This window comes from Lycorma delicatula, chromosome 3, assembly GCF_047948215.1.
Source record: "Lycorma delicatula isolate Av1 chromosome 3, ASM4794821v1, whole genome shotgun sequence".
NCBI lineage: Eukaryota > Metazoa > Arthropoda > Insecta > Hemiptera > Fulgoridae > Lycorma > Lycorma delicatula.
This window is the reverse complement of record NC_134457.1, coordinates 110,466,168-110,482,754: the sequence shown is the minus strand read 5'-3', so window position 1 is coordinate 110,482,754 and position 16,587 is coordinate 110,466,168. Positions and strand designations below refer to the sequence as shown.

The window sequence follows — 16,587 nt, the reverse complement described above, 5'->3', positions numbered from 1 at the left end:
GTTTATTCATTAACTATTACTATGTAATTTGTTATTGCTATTTTCAACACATCAAAATCAGCTTAAACAGTAGATACTACTTTTATATGATTGGCTTAGATTTATTTTGGAAAATTTCAAAGCAGATCCCTCAAAATCAATTTGAAAAATTTCAAAACATTTATTGCTTTAACTTTATAGTATACCTCATTGCTTTTACATATTTTTAACATTTGTATGCTATTTTCTTAAAATACTGGGTAAAACATTATTTTCTTATCTTTTAAAAATAAAAAAATTGCGATAAACTGTAAATACTTGGAAATATGCTTTCATATGAATTTTTGAGATTTTGATTGAGTTTCTTTCATAGTAGTATTGAATAAAAAAATACAATTTTTAATGTATGTCTTAATGTTGTTTGGAAATCCACTCAGATGTCAAGTGGTATATGTGCACATGATATATGTATTTTGTTGGTTTATCTGTTAGCCATATAGTCAGATTGGGTGTCTGGGGTGTACAAACACACCTAAAATTAATGATCTATTTGACAAAACATTAATTTTTTGAAAATTATAAATTTTTGATGATGTTTGAATATTATAAATATGATTTAATCATCTTTTTCTAGTACTTATGCCTATTGTTTAGTTAAAGAGATGTTTGTCTTTAGTTATTCTCTTAATAAAATGGAAAATCATAAAACAGATATAGTGGCAAAAAAAATAAGATTACTCTCATTATCATGACAAACCATGTGTAATTTGAATTATTGATTAACATTTATTTTAATTAAAATCAGTTCAGTATATTACTTATCACTTGTTGGCAATCTGAATTTGTAATAATGTTACTAGTATATTTATATAAATGCTTTACAAATTAAGTAGTTTATTATTTATTTCAAGAAAGTAAATAATAATAATAAACAGAATATTATTAATGGAATAATAACTATAATAAAGTTTAGCAATAAATCTTCTGTCAAGCAGTATAAGGAGGTTACTGTTTAAAAGATAATACATCTATTTATATGGTATGTTAAGTACATTATTTTATGTTGAAAGGAAGCTAACATGAGATTTAAGTCATTCCTGAAAATGATGCAGTCATTTGCAAAAGTAACATCTCATGCTAAATACAACATAACGAGGAAGATGATACTTAATCATACTTTACTCTGTTCATCTCAAGGACTGCCTTTAAACATGTTGCTATTATTGAAAACACATATGTTAGTATGAATTTACAGCTATAAGAAGATGGTTGAGACACAGCGTATAAAGCGATAAATTAATGCATCTATTTCTGTGGAGAAAAACATTATATACCTTGTTTCCACCAATAAGGTAATATGAATATTTATTTCATAAAAAAATAAATAAAATGATTCAGAACTGTATTTATAAAAATCTGATCTTAAATTATAGTGAAAATCTGTGAACTGTTTTTTGCTTATTATTTTTTTTTAGTTTTAGTTGATTTCTGTAAAATTTTAGAAACATTCTGTCGTACATTGATACAAAAAAAAAATGTTTAAAATCCATTGGTATAGTTGATTTTTAACTATAAATTTGCTCAAAAAAATACTAACAACTGATGAAAAAGTTCACATTATTTTTCAATTACTAGTTTACACAATGTTCGCTGCTTCTCAAACATATGCATATGCACGCATTCACAAACACACATACAAAATCAATACATATATATATCAGGACCCTAGAAGTACAAGACACTATGTCCATTTTTATTGAAATTTGAATTAGAATGTCACATGTCACATCTACCTTTTGCACTGTTTGTGGAGGTATGCTGCACTATGTCCACTGACAAATGGCAACCAAGATCAAGACTGTTTAAATGATACCCAGTGACTCTTCACTAGAGGTAAACATGTTATCTGGAGATGTAGTTGTGTAACTCTCTGAAAAAAGTGGCTTCCATAAACCATGTGCACATTATGTCTTGCCCCCCTCTCAGAGTATGAAAGATTTAAAGGCACCATGTGCACATGGTGTTCTGTATTTCTGACTGATGAAATTATTATGACTAATTCATTACTGATGATAAAGTAATTCTAGCCGAGAGTAAAAAGGATTTAGAAGAAACAATGAACGGCATAGATGAAGTCCTACGCAAGAACTATCACATGAAAATAAACAAGAACAAAACGCAAGTAATGAAATGTAGTAGAAATAACAAAGATGGACCACTGAATGCGAAAATAGGAGGAGAAAAGATTATGGAGGTAGAAGAATTTTGTTATTTGGGAAGTAGAATTACTAAAGATGGACGAAGCAGGAGCGATATAAAATGCCGAATAGCACAATCTAAACGAGCCTTCAGTAAGAAATATAATTTGTTTACATCAAAAATTAATTTAAATGTCAGGAAAAGATTTTTGAAAGTGTATGTTTGGAGTGTCGCTTTATATGGAAGTGAAACTTGGACAATCGGAGTATCTGAGAAGAAAAGATTAGAAGCTTTTGAAATGTGGTGCTATAGGAGAATATTAAAAATCAGATGGGTGGATAACGTGACAAATGAAGAGATATTGCGGCAAATAGATGAAGAAAGAAGCATTTGGAAAAATATAGTTAAAAGAAGAGACAGACTTATAGGCCACATACTAAGGCATCCTGGAATAGTCGCTTTAATATTGGAAGGACAGGTAGAAGAAAAATTGTGTAGGCAGGCCACGTTTGGAATATGTAAAACAAATTGTTAGGGATGTAGGATGTAGAGGGTATACTGAAATGAAATGACTAGCACTAGATAGGGAATCTTGGAGAGCTGCATCAAACCAGTCAAATGACTGAAGACAAAAAAAAAATTCATTACATCATTGAATCATAGCACAACACAACCAGTCAGTTTGCAAGTAAATATTATCATAGCTACACTGATCTTTCAAATCAGTAAGCTCTTATTTTGCATGCAATAAACACTGGCTTGTTAAAGGCGAAACTTTTGTAAGTGAAGTGATTTTTATTAATTTGTAGTCTCGAGTTTTTATAATATTAAATTTTAAATAACTAAAGAAAGTAGGTTTACTTTGAAGTTTGAGCGGGTTCACGAGAATTCATAGTGTCATTAGTGTTAAAAAATAATTTCAAAGCATCAACAATTCAAAACCATGGTAAGAATTACTTTAGTGTCATCAAATTGTTTTCAACAATTAATCAGTGTGTATTACTTATTAAATTCAATTATTGAATTAAAAAAGGAATTATCAGTAAGCTACTTTTTAGAACTTGGCTTTTTAGCAGCATCTTCTGTGGTCTGCCAAGTTGGAAGTTATATTATACTAAGACAATTCTTACTGCATTTTTTGTAATTCTGGTCACTGTTGTTTTGACTGCTGGAGTTACAGCCTTCCCATCCAATTTAGGCAGGTGTCACTAAATCTATAGGCTTTATATTGTTGTCGTTACTGAATAACATTGATAAGAAAAACAGTAAATCACAAACTACATCGATGAAAATTAGCAGTATTATTAATGTAGTAGTAGTAAATTATTTTCTGAATCTTCAGTTTTGGTTGCTATTAAGCATTCATTTTTATTTGCAGAAAATGCTACATTTGAAAAGCAGCAAAGTAAAAATGATACTGTGTCTGAAAATAATGCTGTTGAAATTAGTGAACCAGAAAATTATGAAAAACTGACTTGTTCAACCATGTTGATCCCAAATAGAAGACTCTATATTTCTGCAGATCTTTCCCAAACTGAAGACTTAAATACAAATAGGATATTAGAGGGGAATTTATTGTTAAGCTCAAGTGAATTAGATTACACAAATGATGTTTATGATTATAATCCACTCTTAGTTGCAAGTACATAATCATCCTCTGACACAGAAATGATAACAGAACAGGGAACAAGAGATAAGTATTAAAAATGAAAAAACACGACTTCCAAAAAAAAACATTGCTGAGAAAAATTGCTCTTTAATATAGGATAATTAAAGAGCTTACAAGTGATAATTTTGTTTTTAATATATGTTATAGAGTATAATTTTTTCAAATATTTTAAACTTATTTAAATATATACATATATAATAACATATACTTAATGAAATGTATGCAAAACTAGAATTTAACAATGAATGGTAGTTTTTTAATTTTATATGTTTTAGTTACTTTCTTTTTTATTAATTCACAATTTGGATACTGAGCAATGCAAATATTATAAATTTGAATTATATTGATTCATATTATTAAATGTTTTATTTGTAGTCACTAATATGAAGAATTGTATAATATTCAATAATACTTTTACATTTTTCTTTGCTTGAAATATTTGACAATTAAGAATTGTTAGAATGTCAAACAGATCTTTCTGCTACTTATGTAAGGATGAGAATTTAAAAACAGAAGAGCCAAAAATGGATGCACTCAGTAAAAAGTCAACTTCTGGTTTTAAAACAGCTAGCGATTCTGAAGAAAAATATGTAAAGCTACAAAACAATAATTCTAAACATCAATTAAAAAAGAAAAAGATAGATTTCTGCAAAGAACTGAAAGCTGAGCTGTCATATGTTACAAATAAGTATCATCTTGAGAAGGATATAAATGAAAATTTACAATATATTAAAAAACTCAAATGGGCAATTGCGTCAAAAAGATGTTTCATTTTAAATCTCACTATATTTGGAATACTATTCAAATAACAAAACAGAAGAAAACATATAGCCAACAAATGGCTACACAAAGATATATTTAACACAGAATTTCATCTATCTTATAAAACTCCCTTGGTAGTTACATGTGACACATGTGGCTCATATGTTGCAAAAGTTAAGGGTGTTATGTCCTCAGAGAAGAAGTGATTCCAAAGTGAAAAAAAATTACATTTTAAAGAAGTAAAACTGAGGTATAATATGAAATCAAGAAAAACAGCAGCAGCCAAACTAAATAAAAATCACAAAATACTGACAGTAGATTTGCAGGAATGTCTGAAAATCCTTTTGTAACAAATTTTATCTGTTTTTTCAAAAGAAAGCTATGAACCTTTAACAGAGTAATATATGACAGTTCAGATATATATATATATATATAGAATAAGTTTGGATATATAGAAATACCCATTTTGACCATCCCTGAATCCATTTTGACTAGTATCGGCATGATGAGTCAGTACATATATATCTTGCATGACTCAAAAACGATTAGGATTGTTGTAACATCTAATTGTGCACCTCCCCTTTTGATTGCAATCAACTGAACCAAAAGTGTCCAAAAAAGTCCAAAATTCCAAACCATTTGGATTTTAGACTCTCTGAACTCCAGTAATAAGCCCTCATTGAGAGCTTTTTAATGACATATCATAAGTGGTACTTGTTTTCATTGGTTTCAATTATAGCCAAATAAAGTTTTAATTAATGAAATATTTGGATCTTACAATGGAAGGCACATTGGTTCGAATCAGACTTCATCTCCTTTATTTATTTTTTAAATTAATTTTTTTAACTTTTTTTTTGGTTAAATATATTTATTTATTAATGATTATTAACCCGTGATTGTAAAAAAAATAATTCAATAACAATAAAAAAAAAAAAATATTTATTAGTGAAATAAAATTTTATGAAATTTTAAAAATGTATGTATGTAATTTAATAGGCATTACTACACACAAGTATATTTAATAGATTTGGTGAAACATCTGATTATATAATTTTAATTGAAAATTATAATTTAGAATCGTATTATTTTGGATTTTATAGATAATTTCTGTTTGATTTTATCTGCATTTAAGTTAACTACAGAGCGAGTGAAAAATAAACCAACATATACACTGAGGCATACATGCCTGATCTTTAATAAATTGCAAAAAATTCTTATCTTTTAGTTCATTACTCCTCTGATATTGTTGGACAATATTCTCCCTAAGTCAGAGTTAATCATCAGTTTATTTGTTTGGTTTTTGTTGCCAATCATTTAGTCGCTCTTTGGTTTGGTATAATTCTTGTGATCTTAATTTGTGTACACGTTCTGTAATTTTCAAATTTTCTCTCTTTATTCACCATCCTTTCTTAATAATAATTAAGAGAGGATGGTGACCTCTCCTTTTTATTTTTTCCTTTCCTTGGTCTTAACATTTTCTTTCTCTTTTTATTTATCATCTTCTCTTGCTGTTTTTATTCTTTCGTTGCAACATTTTCTTCCTTTTTATTTTTTCTTCCTCTTTATATTTATCATCTTATCTTAATTTTTTTATTCTTCCCTTGTTCTTAACATTTTTTTCTCCTTCATATCCATCTTCTTGTTGTTTTTGTGAGATATATTTCTTCTTGTTATCTTTCTTTTCATGTATGATTGTTTCTTTTTCATTTTTGATTATTCACCAAATAATCCAATAATAAAAGCTGAATATTTTACACTGTAAGATCAAAATTAACATTTGTAATCAGTAAACAGGAGTTCAATAAACGGAGTAGTTTAATTATTATTTTTATCTTCAATTTATACATCATACCAGAAGTCTAAAATTTTAGTTAATTAGCAACTCACAAAGATGAATAATACTGATCTAGTAATACAAGTAATAAAGGAACTTTTACTGTATCCTAATATTTCATGTAAGATTGTTGAATTAATAATTGTATAAATATTTGATGTTAATAAAAACTAATTCTTCAGCAATTGTTTAACTGTCCACTTAACTGTCCATTGAATTGGAGGATCGTATTCCTTTTTGAAATGAAATAAGTTTAATAAATGAAGTGCATCAAAAAATGTGTATATGTAATTTAATAGGCATTCAAGAAAGTCATGTAGTGTCCACATCAATTTTTTACTTTTATTACAAAATTAATAAATTATATTTAAACATCAATTAAAATACATCTAATAAACGTATTTTATTAAACAGATTTTAGTTAAGCAACGTTTTGAAATATGAAAAACTGAAAATATCGAGGAAAAAACTATCAGGCTCTCCTAAAAAAATGTAAAAATAGAAATAGTGTTCTGTACCTCCAGGGTGCTGATATATATAAAGAGAGATTTATGAAAATTGGTAACATGGAATGAATACCATGTGTATCATTCAATCTAAAAAGTAAATAAATTTTCATTTCCTGTGAGAAAATAAACAAATATTACCTGTATCTTTCAGCCATGAATGCATTGCTTTAGGTGAAGTTTCCACATAACACTGTATTACCACATCACTACCTACTGGGGCTGCTACCAACTGATTTGAGACTTTCATCACTGGATGAACTGAAAATAAAATCCAAAACTACATTCAGTGCCTTTCATTTTAAAATAAAATAAACAGTAGTCTAAATTATGATTGAATGGAAAACTTAAAGTAATCTAATTTTAAGTAATTTTCATAAGATTAAACTTTATTCAATAAGCATTGAGTATTATTAAAAAAGAATCTCTTTGAAAAATTTTATTTAGATTATGTAAATTCTTAATATTACCAAACCTTTTTGTTGTCTTCATTTCCAAATAAATAGATACATACAGTTTGTACTTAATTACAGTATTTAATTTGTACGTAATTTGTACTTTTACATACAGTTTGTATTTAATTATTATAAAATAATGAATCAATAGAGTAAAGAATGACAAATATAAAAAACAAACTAAACTCTAAATTATAGATTACTCATTTTGAACTTCATAAAATTTAGATGTAGTACTAATGATTTTATTTTTGGAAATCTTTAACAAAAGAATTGTGTTAGATGTTTATTATAAAATAGTTTTTAGACACACTAGAGAACATAATTTAAGCTGAAAGTTATAAAAACTTCACTTAAGTTTGAATTACCCTTCACTCTAAAACAATTTTCTTCTGAGTTCAGACTCATGTGAACAGTTTTAGAATATTCACCTATAGTAAAGTGTTCTGTAGTTAGTTTAAAAATATTTGTAACATATAAAAATAAAAATAATAACATATAAAAATATTTGTAACATATAATATTTTTAACACAATACAACATGAACACAAAATTTCTACTTCATTTATTTGTAAGTAAGATTTTTAAACAAGTGTGGTGTCAACATTGATTATTATTTATTTATTAAATTTTTTCTGTGCTTATTTACATCTTCAGATTATTGGTTCTTAGTCTCCATAACTTTTTATCATTGCAATTACCTATTTAGCAAACAAACAGAGCGTCTTTCATTCATTAAACTGAAGAATGTTATGACTTTATAAAACATATACAGAACAAAACAAATACATCATGTCCCCATAAAAAATTTTCATCTAAAATGACACTGAGATAATAAATATTCTTTGATAATGGTACAGATACATCAGTCACATATTGTCGATTTGTAGTTAGGGTGTAAATTCAAAATATTATTAATTCGGGATTGACTAAATGGTATAAGTTTAGTTTTATTTAAATTAAAGTTAATGTTTTGACATCTAATCTCTTTTTCACTATAAAAATGTTCTTCTCTGTTCAGAAAAGTACCTCATTCCATATATTAGTCTAAAACTAGAAAATTAAGAAATCAAGAAAATTAGAACAGTGTCACCAGTGTAAGGAACTATTTTAAAATTATCCAATTTTTGTTTTAATCACTGACATCTATTAGGAATAAGATAGGTGAGAGAATTATTCCTACAGACAAGTCAAAGTGGCTGACCTTATGGTGCTAATTCCAGTTTTGAAAGCAGATTTTTAGGTAGCTGTTGAAACGTAGAGAAGATATTCTCCATATTCCATATTGCTCAGGTTTAACTAGTAATCTCTAATGGGAAACCATATTAAATGCTTTTTCTAAGTTCAGAGAGATGGCAATATGTTTTTTTTTTACCCTGAAATTTCTTGTGATGGCATGTGTAAATTCAATTAGGGCATAATCTGTACTTTTGTTATCTTGAAAACTGTTCTGACCTTTTTCTAAAATATTATTTTTGTTTAGGAATTTGAGTTTTTACAAATTTAAAAAAAATTATTTTAGCTAAACAGCAAACTAACAGGCCAATAATTATCTGATTTAAAGCGAACATCTAATCTGAATAGTGGTATTATCAGCAATTTTAAAATGTTTAGAAATTTTACCTGTTTTGAAACATTTATTTATTGTAAAAGAGAGGGGATGTGAAATTAAGGTGAGATTATTTTTTTAGTATAATATTGTGAAAGTTATTTTTTATGCTTGAACTAGAGTTTTTTTTCAGAAGGACTAACTGGATATTGAAAAAAATAATTGTTTATGATAAAATTTTCATTATATCTCATTTCTAAAATATTAATTAAGGAAGATCTAATTTAGAACTTTCATTCTATTGATAAAATTATGATCAATTATTCTTTAATTCATTTCCACATACTGCAATTATTTTTTAAAAATTTATCAAGTTTATTCTATACTGGTTTTTCTTAGTGTTGAAAATAAGTTTATTAATCATATTTAATTTGTAAATAGAATTAAGTGGTATTTTTGAAAGTTGCTAATATTTTACCCTTTCCTTTCTTTTTCCTGTTCAGCCTCCGGTAACTACCGTTTAGATAATTCTTCAGAGGATGAATGAGGATGATATGTATGAGTGTAAATGAAGTGTAGTCTTGTACATTCTCAGTTCGACCATTCCTGAGATGTGTGGTTAATTGAAACCCAACCACCAAAGAACACCGGTATCCACGATCTAGTATTCAAATCCATGTAAAAATAACTGGCTTTACTAGGACTTGAACGCTGGAACTCTTGACTTCCAAATCAGCTGATTTGGGAAGACACGTTAACCACTAGACCAACCCGGTGGGTTTAATATTTTACCCTGCAAATTATTAAACATAATAAGAATGGGCAAAAAAGTTAAGAGCCATTTTTTTGTGGTAACTTTTTTTTTAGTACAAAGACTTAAGTGATTCATCAATTTAATAGTAAACAAATTCATTAGGTTATCTTCAAGTTGGTGTTATTAATTATATCAATTAATAGAAAAATTCATGTTTCAGAAGCAGGGTAATTATTTAGAAGTATAAAGTCAGAGGTTTCAATAATCCAGTTCTAATAATGTTTAATGTTACAACCACCATCATCTAAACTTATATATACTGTAAGTGGAAAATGGTCAATTATTATTGTTTTAAATATATTACTAAACATTTTTTAAATCTTTTCTCTAAATTCTTATAATACATTATCGACAGATGGTTTTGCACTGTAATTCTAGGGTATGTTTAGATTTAAAACCATTACTGTTCATTAAATTGATATAATCATACAAAATTTTATTAATTACATCTCATTACTAAGTTAATGCCTTGATCAACAATCCATAATTTACAGTCTTTGATAATCACTAATATACGAAATGTGTTCAAAAAGTAACGAGAATTTTGAAATTTCGCGGGTTTTATTAGTCCGATTCTTGGGATTTTTCGTTGTTGTATTGGTAACCATGTCTGAAAAGTATCAATACATTTTTACCATATTGGATGTTTAGTCTATTGTCAGCTGTCAAAAGGAAAAGACGTGTTTTTGTAATATCGGAGATTTTTTATTTGTATAACTAATGGATCAGAGAATTTGTAATAAATTTTGCTATAAGAATGTAATAAACATAGCAATGTTTTAAAAATGTTAAATATTGCTTTTGGTGATCTGCTATGAGTAAAGCAAGGGTTTAAGAGTGGTATAAGCATTTCCAGGAAGGTCGTGAAGACGTTGAAGATGACGAGCGCCCGGACGCCCCAGCATATCAACAACTGATAAAAATGTGGAAAACTGAAAGAAATGATTATGAATGATCACCGAATCATAATCAGAGAAGTCGCTGATAATGCTGGGATATCAATTGGCTCATGCCATGAAATTTTTTCAGATATTTTGGGTATGAAACATGTGACAGCAAAATTTGTTCCAAAACTGTTGAATTTCGAACTAAATCTTAGGAGTCTCTAAATTAAGTCAACAACGATGCAGAACTACTGAAATGTATCATAACCGGTGATGAAACGTGAGTTTATGGATATAATGTCGAAACTAAGGCTCAACGTCCCAGCGGATGCATTATGGATCACCAGTACCGAAAAAAGCTCGACAAGTACGGTCAAATGTGAAGGTTATGCTCACCGTGTTCTTCAATTTTAATGGCATAGTGCATCATGAGTTCTTTTGCCACAAGTTCAAACGATCAATACGGAGTATTACCTACACGTTCAACGCCGATTTCGTGAAGCAATCCGAAAAAATGCCCGGATTTGTGGCAAAACAATTCATGGCTTTTGCACCATGATAATGCGCCTGCTCACACTTCATTGCTTGTTCGTCAATTTTTATCCAAATACAACAATCCAGAAACAAAAATTCTCGTTACTTTTTGAACATACCTCGTATTCTTCTAGATCTTCTAGGGAAATATTTACATCATGGTTAGATAGTGGATAAATAAACAAAATTTTTAGCATTTTACCATGAATTAAAAGATTGACACAAAAGGGAAATTACACCCTGGTACATCACAAAAGAGGAATAGATATTTATGGTAGATGTTAAAATATTTTGATGTATTATCTCAAAATTTTTTAAAAGGGAGGGAGTAATTAAAATAATTATAGATTTCTTTTGCAATATGAGTGTTTGTATCTAAAAAATTAAAAATAGAATTAATAGAATTAGTTATTATTAGCTGGGAATTGATTATTCTAATAAGAATTAATGTATAGTAAAAATAAACTATATACAGTAAAAAAATGAGAACATTCAAAATGTGAAAAATAACCTATTTTAGCAAATTTAACATTACTGACAGTGCCATTTTTCCAAGTCCATAAGATTAATAATTCTAGCAAAAGGCCTTTTGCTATCAATTTTCATATGAAGAGTCCCATTTTGTACCATAACATATTTAAAATTATTGTTGGCAAAATTCTTAATAGCATATAGTAAATGACAGTAATCTCTGGATAAATTCTTGTTCATGCAGTTTGAATTGTCAGCAAAATTTGTATTGACTTGTTTTATTCTAAATTGTTTAATAATTTTTTATAAAAGTTCCTTTTGCATTTTATTGAAACTAGTAAGCCATCTACTTTTAAGAATTGTATTAGTGAAATACTAAGAAAGAGGTTTAATTTTGTTTTTGTCATTTGCAGGAATTCCATGTACAATTTTGAAATCAGAGTTATTTATTTTTACATTAATAATTCTGGTGATTTTATTTATCTCATACACTTTTAAATTTTTAATCTTAGGATTGCCTTGAATTAGCAGTTGTTACGTTGCTGTACTGTTCTAGTTTGATTACACAACTTTCTACTTCAATTAATTTATTTGTTAGAATTCGATTTTCATTTTGTAATTTTCTATGTTTGCTCTTATAGCATTCAATTAAACCACTGTACACAACATTTTTTGCTAGAAAACATTTCTGCTGCTTCATGTGAAGAATTTACATGACTGTAAACATGACTTATTTCAGTTCATCATTAAAAAGTTTAAGATCAGCTGCATATATTTTTTTTATTAATTAGATTTTTAAATTGTTTTCTGAGTTTGGAATTTTTTTATTATTATATAATTATATGATTTGCAATATTCATTCATATTTCCTGTTTACTAATCATTATTTAGAACATCTTTTTAAGTTGTTTTTGAACCTCCGTAATTACTAGACATTAAAAAAATATAGATGTGTCACATACAAAACACTTCAACAGGTTGTGACTACAGTATGATTCATCACACTGACAACTGAATTTTTGGATAATAGAAAAAAAATACAACCAAATTCAACCAGAATACAAATTCATTCATTCATTCATTCTTTTTCACTTTTTTTAGGTTGCTGTAAATTATCATTATTTGAAAAACAATGATAATTTAATTTTTTCTCTCTTGAATGTTGTGTACATTTAAAAGTTAGAAGTCTCATTTCTTATTAACCTCTATTTTTTTTCCTGTTTAGCCTCCGGTAACTACCGTTTAGATAATTCTTCAGAGGATGAATGAGGATGATATGTATGAGTGTAAATGAAGTGTAGTCTTGTACATTCTCAGTTCGACCGTTCCTGAGATGTGTGGTTAATTGAAATCCAACCGCCAAAGAACACCGGTATCCATGATCTAGTATTCAAATCCTTGTAAAAATAACAGGCTTTACTAGGACTTGAACGCTGTAACTCTCGACTTCCAAATCAGCTGATTTGGGAAGACGCGTTAACCACTAGACCAACCCGGTGGGTTCATTTCTTATTAACCAGTGTAGATTAAAATAGTTTCTTTGTAAAATAAAATTACTTAAGATTTTTTTGTTTGTTTTCAGTTTTCTTCTATTGCCAGGTTATACTTGCATGCATAAGAATATGTAGTAATGGTATGATCTTATATTTGAATATATTGTAGAACTGCTTTAATTAAAACTTTTCTATCAGATTTGATTGAGATGTTTCTCTTTTTTATGTACTTCTGGTGGTGTTCCTATGGATGTAGCCTTCACTTCCACTATCTTCAGCATTAAGATTCTCCACCATACTATTGCCCACATCTAGTTGCTACTCCTATATAACATGGAAATCATCTATGTATTTATCAACCTAGCATCACTTCTACCACTTCCTGTATTGTCATGTTTTGCAGTACTTAAGAATTTATTTGAACACCTAATGTCATCTATTTACCTAAAATGACCTGTCAGTTGGTATTCGTATATTAGATCTATGATGAAAAATTTCCAATTTAATTCGAATACAATTTGACCAATGAAAGAGAACATCTCAGTTCAACTATAATAATTCTGTAATAAACCATTCTGAAAATGCACTTTTTTTATCAAATTAAATCTTTCTATTAATTATATTTTTATTTATCAAATTAAATCTCTTCTTTTCAACATTATTTTACTAAAAACAAATTTAACTGAAATTTAATTTTGTACTAAAATAAAAGATTTTAATGTTTTTCTGATGTAAGCAATTTTAACTGCTATAACCTTAATAAACCCATAATATAATATACATATAACATAAATTAAAATATGAAATTTTAGCATCTCTTATATAAAATGTTAGTTCATTTAGCTCTTAATTTCAGTGGTAATAAGAAATTAATATGTCTTCATAAAATGCCTTCTGTATGTAGCTCATATAAAAATGGTTTTTTAATATTAATAAAAAGCTTCAAAAATAAAATTAAAACATGTAGATTTCCATAAAATTAAAATGTCAAGTAAATATAACATACATTTTAAAATATAACGTACATTTTAAAAATGATTTTTGTATAATTGTGAGATTTGCTGATCTTTTTTTGAGAGAGAATTATGTTCATACTGCATAAACATTAACTGCAACAAAACTGTTCAAAAGAATGATGTTTACTACCACAATGCAGTTGGCAGTTAAGTAAACCTTTTGAAATAACTTTATTTTTTAATTATTTTTACTATTAATCAAATAATTTCTCAAAATTTACTACATTTTTCATAATTTAATTTTTTAACTATTCATTTTTATGAAAAAGAGTTTTGATGCGATACCTAGTGGATGAAGATGTAAATTCAAAAAGGTCCATCCAACGAAATGATGGATGAATTTTATTAATTTGATTCACAATCTGCTAATAAGTGATGATCTAACATTAAAATGTGTAAATTAAATTAAAAATACAGCAATCTTTTTCTTGTGAAAAAAGATTGTGCTTCTTTTGTCTAAAATGTGTGGCAAAATTTTAAACAATTTTGTCACAATCTCAATTTATTCAGTCAATCTGAGAAACAAATTAGTCTTTGAATTTGTATTATTGTTGCCAATTGTGGGTCTTGTTGATGGAATCTTATTCAGTGATACTTTGAGACATACTTTTTTAATTGAATGAGCATATTCAAGTGAATAGTAATGCGGCAGTTTAAATTTTTAAATAATTTCTTCTAAATGAATGTACCTATATCAGTAAATTTTATTATTTTATTTTGATCTAAAATTTACCTAAAATTTTTTTAATTTTTTTCTAATGAATACAAAAATAACTGTAAGGGTTAAATAAACAATCTGTGTAATTTTTGTATTTGTACGTAAACATAATTTTGTGCCATTTTTCAAACAGGATAAATGTGGCTTAGTAGTCATTTAAACTAGAATTGAAGAAAACTTCAATAAAAAAAAAAAGAATGATATTTATACTGATGGTACACAAAACAGATTGAAATATTATCTGTAGCAGGTCAAGGTACTGTTAAATTTCATTTTAATTTGTTGGAGTTAATTTTATTAGCTAATTGACGTGTAACTCTTCTAACTGCTAATTAGACAAAAAAATTAACTTTCTTATGAACTGCTTCATTTGGGTACAATATGTTTTCAATACATTTAAAAAATTGTTTTCCAAGTCATACTAAGCGTACTTTATAAAATTCTGATCATCACTACAAAAGTACCTCTCGTGGCTATTTTTTCACTCGAGTCCTTATGGAAAATAAGGTGTAAATTACATTGCACTTTAGGTATAAATTTAAAGCTTATACAATAAGGTATAAGCTTTAAATTTTGTACATATTCATTTAACTTATCATTTTATTGGATTTATCCCTTGTCAATTTATTCGTAATTTATAATTTTTAATTTTGTTGCAACATTCTTTCTTAAATAATTTTGTTTAAGTTTTAAGAATTAAATACATGTGAAAATAGAATTCTTGTGGATAAAATATATGAATCTGAATACTTACAATGAACCTGGACACTGAATCTTTTACTAACAGAAGGCGGTACGCCATTTGTTGCTATACAAAGGTAAGGGCCCATATCTGATCTCTGAACATTTGTAAGTAATAATGTCTCACCATCATACGATCTTACAGCTGAAAAAAAATAAACATGAATAATTAATGAAATAAAATTATTATTAACTTGGATAAATTATATAAGTCTTTCATTCATTTGTAGATTATGGATGTAAAAATTTATGGCAGAATAAAAGTCAAGGTTCTGTAAGTGGTAGATTGCTATAAAATTTAATTAAGTGCAACATTTGACACAGTAGAAAGGGATCAAATTGGTTGAGCTAGATTATTTTGAAGTAAACAAACAAGATAAATTTCAAATTATAAAATAAGTTCTTTTTATTTTTTGTAGCAGTTTGAATTTAGATCTATCTATCGATGTTTACTTTATCTATTTCATTCTTTCTCTCTACTGCGGCTTTTTACTGTTGCCTTCTCAAATTCATATTTGGACTCATACTGCCTTTATTATTATCTGCTTTATACAGAAAGTGCAGTTGCATGATTCTTTTGAAATAGATACTGGTCTAAATAAAGGAAAATTCTTTATTTTTTGATATATGTGCTTTAAACTATGTTTTTGTTTAGAGATTTTGTTTCTAATGTAATACATCAGGCTAAGTAGCAGCTAATAAGTACAACAATTTATTTTTAAATTTAATATTTATAGGAATTAAAAATTTTTAGAAATTAATTCAGTATATAAAAATATTATTTATTTACGGTAGAATTTTAATAACATAAGACTACTTTTTGAATCTGTCTACAATTACTTTTATAAATATATTTGTTTTGAAAAAAATATAAATAGAAGAGAGTAACATTAAAATTAGTAATTTAGACATTAAGAATTTAAAATTTATAAAGGAAGAAGGAAGGTGTAAAAGAATTCACTA

The 16,587-nt window shown here is 27.3% G+C and overlaps 1 protein-coding gene across 1 annotated transcript in view; it reads right to left on the bottom strand.

Annotated features, from left to right (window-relative positions):
• The window catches only part of LOC142321194 (lachesin-like), a 207,160-nt gene that overhangs the window by 19,455 nt on the left and 171,118 nt on the right, over positions 1-16,587 (bottom strand). Inside the window, exons 5-6 of the mRNA XM_075359189.1 lie at positions 15,638-15,769; positions 7,091-7,210 (exon numbers count right to left, since the gene is read on the bottom strand). Coding sequence (XP_075215304.1) covers positions 7,091-7,210; positions 15,638-15,769 — 252 coding nt within the window. The remainder of the gene's footprint in view (positions 1-7,090; positions 7,211-15,637; positions 15,770-16,587) is intronic.